The sequence below is a fragment of the Zea mays genome, chromosome 8 (assembly GCF_902167145.1).
Source record: "Zea mays cultivar B73 chromosome 8, Zm-B73-REFERENCE-NAM-5.0, whole genome shotgun sequence".
In the NCBI taxonomy this organism is placed as follows: Eukaryota; Viridiplantae; Streptophyta; class Magnoliopsida; order Poales; family Poaceae; genus Zea; species Zea mays.
In genome coordinates this window covers 440,520-445,436 of record NC_050103.1, presented here as the reverse complement: position 1 = coordinate 445,436, position 4,917 = coordinate 440,520, and the positions used below count along the sequence as shown (strand labels likewise).

Genomic DNA, 4,917 nt, shown 5'->3' with positions numbered 1-4,917 from the left:
TACGTGCTATATATTCCTTGTTTATATGTGGTCCGAATCTGATCTTCCGGTATCAATTAATACAAACTAAACTGTATGTAGTCGTAAAGGCTGAAGACAAATTCATTTTGCAAGAAAAAAAAACCATCGTCCAAACCAGAATGTACTTATCAAGCTGAGTATAAAACAGTTTGTAGACTATAAAGCTATAAAAATGATAACATAGTTAGTCACGAAGGTTCAGGGGAAAACCATAATAAAATCTGTATATTGTATATCGCACGGAGTTAAGCTTGCGGGCAGCTGACCAAAGGATGACCTAACCAGATGTATCCGGAATTATACCGGTGAACTCAAGCAAGTGAACCTACTCATCCGATCCTATCTATGCATAAATATGGTCATCATACCATTTATTCCTTGACAGGCAATACATTAATAATAAGACAAATTAATAGACCAGTAATAAACACATAAATATATATAATAACCTCACAGGCCAGTGTGCCAATTTATTCAATTTGACCAAAACAACCTTGACATTTAGAAACAAACTCAGTCTGTAACGAGCAAGCGGATTTAATTGAAGCAAAGATAGAAGGTAACAACTAACTAGTCTTTCATCCAAGAAACGCTATAGCTAGATTCATAGCAGCGCGGTACGTAGAGCTAGCTAGAAATTCAAGTGCATGGTAGCCTAGTACTCGTCCACCACTTCCATCAGCCTACCGGCCACTGCACTCGCAAACACTGAAGACCCCTTGTGAATCTGCGGTGAACAAAGACAGAAAGCATTGTCATCTGAGAAAAAAAGATGCATTTTTTAGCACCAGAAACCTCGGAATCGTCAGGCTACAGAATTACAGATCGATCAATGGCTACGTATCGTATTCGTATGTACCTTGGTGTTGAACATGTAGATTTGACAGTCACCGATCTTGCCGCCGGAGAGGTGGACGAGGTCAAGGCGGAGGTCATCCAGCGCGCGCGACGCGGCTGCGAGGCACCCGTCGCGCCGGCGCTTGGTGAGCTTGATGTTCACGTCCTCCTCCACGATCCGCACGTCCACGGACGTGTCCTTGCTCCGCCGCTGGATGTACGTGCTCCGGATCGGCTGCCGCGGCACGGCCGGCGGCGGAGGAGCCACCTCGCCCTCCGAGCTCTCCGCCTCACCGGCGGCAGCAACCACCGCAGCCGGCGCCGCGTCCACGACGTCCCCCTGCAGCTCCCTCCGGCGCCGCTTCTTCTCCACCAGCAGCGTCAGCTCCTCCACCGTCCTCCCCAGCTCCTGGATGTACTCGATCGCGTCCGAGATCACCGTCGCCCTATCAGTCTGCAGTGCGCAAAAAATAAACAACAAGAACCGTGAATTAATTTTTTAACTTAATTTGAAACGATGGACGAACATAAGAGGAGGATTTGGTACGACCTTTGTAACGTTGGGTATGAGGTGCATGAGGGCGGTGTACTTCTCGGTGAGCCGCAGCCGGCGCTGCTTCTCCTTCTTCTCGACGCCGTTGGCCAGCACAGCATGGAAGCCGCCGCCCAGCGCCCTGCCCCGCTTCCTGCCGCGGCCGGTGGCGCGTGGCGGCGGCGGGGAGGTCTCAAAGTGCCCCCCGGGCATGTAGGCAGCGGCCGAGTCGTCGTCGTCGGTGGCCCCGAACACGAGGGCTCCAGTCATTGTCCCGCGGATGTACGGCTCGGCGGTGGGGTAGTGGCCGTCGCAGTAGTCGCGGAACATGTCCATGGTGTACTGGTGGTGGCCGCCCGCGGCGGGCGGCAGCGGCTCGTACTGCATGGCCTGCTGGTGGGGATCGGCGCCGCCGAGGAAGTAGTCGATGGTGGACTGCGGCGGCGCCGTGACGGGATTGACCGCCGCCGCGGCGTCGAGCGAGTGCAGCAGGTGGAAGCTCAGCTCTGCCGGGATGCTGGCGACGCCGGAGACGGTTAGGTGCGGCTGGCCGGCGTCCAGGTCCGGCGTTTCGTGCGCCATCGTCAGGAGCTCGCACTGCGGGTGATACATCGTCGTGGTCGTCCTGCTATGCTTAACTGCGCGCTGAACTGAAACACACGAACAGAAACAGATCTGTAGTTGAGTAACATGAACGCCATCGCATGCATGTATATATATATTATGTATATGCAGCAAGTGATAAACTCAAATAAGCCGCGCGCGGTAGCCCAAAAAAGAAAACTAAAGCAGATCCAAGGAAGGGGAAGGCAGCCTAAGAAAGTTCCAGTAATCATGTTTGTAATCAAGAAAGAGAGAAAACTAAAGCATGTAAAAGAAAAAAAAGATTGCGGATCGGATGAAAAGGAAGTGCAGTAGAGTAGTGATTCTGTGAGCAAACAAAAAGGATGAGTTACATCATGAGTTCAGTACACGCATGTGGTTGCAGCCTTGCCCTAGCAACAAAAGGTCTTGCATATTATACCCAACAGAAAGCAAATAAAACCAGATGCATGGGCGCTGCTGGGGCCGAATTAGAAGAACAACTTCAATTCGATCAAAAGTTCATCTGACTGATGATGGGGGGGATTTGACGATTGTAGGCGAAGGAATTAAGCTAGTTACCAAGAACACAGCAAAACAGGTGCAAAATATAATAGATAGGCAGCCCTTATTAAGAACAAATAAACAGGCAAGACGCACATTAGCGGCATGCAGGACTAGCTAGGTAGAGGAGTATCAAACCTTTTTTTTCCTTCAGAAAAGAGATAGATAGCAGCAGTTAAGGGCTACTGCGGCAGTGCAAGGTTATTAAACTAAGTATTTATGAGGTGGAGGGAGGGGTAGAGAGAAGAAGGGGGGGGGGGGGGGGGGGGGATCGGCAGCAAGCTAGCAGAGCGACAGCGACGACATCACCGGACCGGACCGGGGATGGCTGACCTTTTCAGAAGAGCGGTTTGTTACTGAGATTCCTCCCCGGAGGGCCCCACTTGCCGAACCAAAAACCTGCCATACACCGCACACACTGACAATTCTAGTGGTACACGCTCATGCAGGATTCAGAAAGGTGGCCTTGCGTTGCCCATGTATATGTGTGTGTAGTGTAGTACCCACACCGACATGCTACGACGACGATCGACTTGGTTTCCTCCTTCCATATGTACCCCATTAGCTTGCCTAGCTACCAACACTACCGGAATCAATAGCTTCGCCGAGTGCCGGAAGCACTCGGCGAAGCCCTAAAAACACTCGGCAAAGGCTTTGCCGAGTGTAACACTCGGCAAAGAAGGCTCGGCAAACAGTGCATCGGCAAAGACTTCTTTGCCGAGTACTTTTTCTCGGGCACTCGGCGAAGATCTTTGCCGAGTGTCAGGGAGCACTCGGCAAAGAAAAGCGACCGTTACGGCGCCGGTTGACGGAGACGGCGGCTTTGCCGAGTGTCACCGTTGACACTCGGCAACGAAGATATCTTTGCCGAGTGTCCTCCTGGCAGCACTCGGCAAAGCCGCCTTCTTTGCCGAGTGCCATTTGGGACACTCGGCAAAGAGCCCGCCAGGGAGGGTCCCCATGTCAGGCTCTTTGCCGAGTGTCCCAATTGGCACTCGGCAAAGACGACCTCTTTGCCGAGTGCCAGCGACATAACACTCGGCAAAGAACCTAAGTCGGTGCCCAGGCCTGTGCTCTTTGCCGAGTGTTATGACCCAGACACTCGACAAAGAGCCTCTTTGCCGAGTGTTACACTCGGCAAAGTGACCAGTATGTACCTTTTTTATTTGTTTTTTGTTTTCCATCCACACAAACAGAAGATATCACATATATACATCACAGATATCATCACAGACATAAATAGCCAACACAAACATAAAACCGTGACCACAAACATAAATATCCATCACAAACATAAGTGTTCAACACAAGTATTAAACACAAACATAAGTCTCAAACGTCGCAAGCTCTCACATAAGTATCAAACAGAAACATAAGTATTATACATAAGTTCTGAAGTCTAAAACAATGACTCATGGAGGTGGGCGGTTTGGCCGGGGTTGCGTTGGGCTGAACCCTTCCGGAGGGTTGTTGGATGCCGCCCCAGATTGCCCCTGCACAGAGAAGAGATAGCATGTGTTATACCAGATGCATTACAAACATCTAACTACAATTTTGATACTCACAGGAGTGTGGAAGAGAGTAGGGTCAACTGGGGGGAACAATGGAGGTGGCGGAGCGATGCCCTGTGCGGCGCCAAGGCTCTGCATGTACTGGAACATCTCCGCCATCCTCTGATCAGCCGCCGCCCGCTCCGCCATTATCCTCGCCTCCATCTCTTCTAGTTGGGTCTGTAATATTACAAGCCAACGTTATAGTAACTCAAAGACTAGATATATAACTAAAGGAAGGACGAGTTATAGAAGTACTAACCTCGAGTTGCTGTATGCGATGATGTGAGCTGTCGTGCCGAGGTCGAATGGCTGGGCTCGAGCCCATGCTCCTTGCTCTCACCTGAGACAGAGTGGGAGTGGAGGACGAGTTGATTGCCCTGTCGGCAATCCAGTACCGCCCATGTCTCTTGCCTCCTCCGACCCTCATGAGCACATCGGGGTCGATAGGCTCGGTGCTCGGATCATAGTCTGGGCCATGGACCTCCTGCGCCATGGCGGTGTAGTCATGGAGGCGGCTGTAGACGGCGGGGTTGGTGTAGGCCTCGGGCCCGTCATCCGGGTTGTAGGTGACGTCGGACGTCGCCTTACCCTTATGGGCCATAGCATAGGCCGAGAAGGTGGAACAAGGCCTGCCACCATGTGACGCCGACTGCAACGAAAACCAACGAGATAGTTAGAAATAATATCTAACTTAGTGCTATATATCTAAATAAAAAAGGTGGCGTACCCATGCTTCGGCATATTGGCCCAGGCTCCGGCTGCCTTGGTGGTGCGAGGGGCCTTGCATCTGCAAACGCCGTTCCCGGCTAGCTGTGTGCGCCTCGTCCC

The 4,917-nt window shown here is 51.6% G+C and overlaps 1 protein-coding gene across 3 annotated transcripts; it reads right to left on the bottom strand.

Moving 5' to 3' along the window:
- Nucleotides 1-415: 415 nt before the first annotated feature.
- On the bottom strand, nt 416-2,961 carry ms23 (Male Sterile23). Of its 3 annotated transcripts, none has more exons than XM_008656793.1 (4): nt 2,870-2,961; nt 1,409-2,040; nt 881-1,312; nt 416-748 (listed from the first exon to the last, which is right to left on the bottom strand). In XM_008656793.1, the coding sequence occupies exons 2-4, from the start codon at nt 2,000-2,002 to the stop codon at nt 677-679; spliced, it is 1,098 nt and encodes a 365-aa protein (XP_008655015.1). In that variant the 5' UTR covers nt 2,003-2,040; nt 2,870-2,961; the 3' UTR covers nt 416-676. The 3 variants fall into 3 exon arrangements, with proteins under 3 accessions (XP_008655015.1, XP_008655013.1, NP_001149921.1); XM_008656791.2 differs by lacking the exon at nt 2,870-2,961 and adding an exon at nt 2,675-2,827; NM_001156449.1 differs by lacking the exon at nt 2,870-2,961 and adding an exon at nt 2,363-2,524 and having other exon boundaries at nt 461-748.
- Between the last annotated feature and the right edge of the window lie 1,956 nt (nt 2,962-4,917).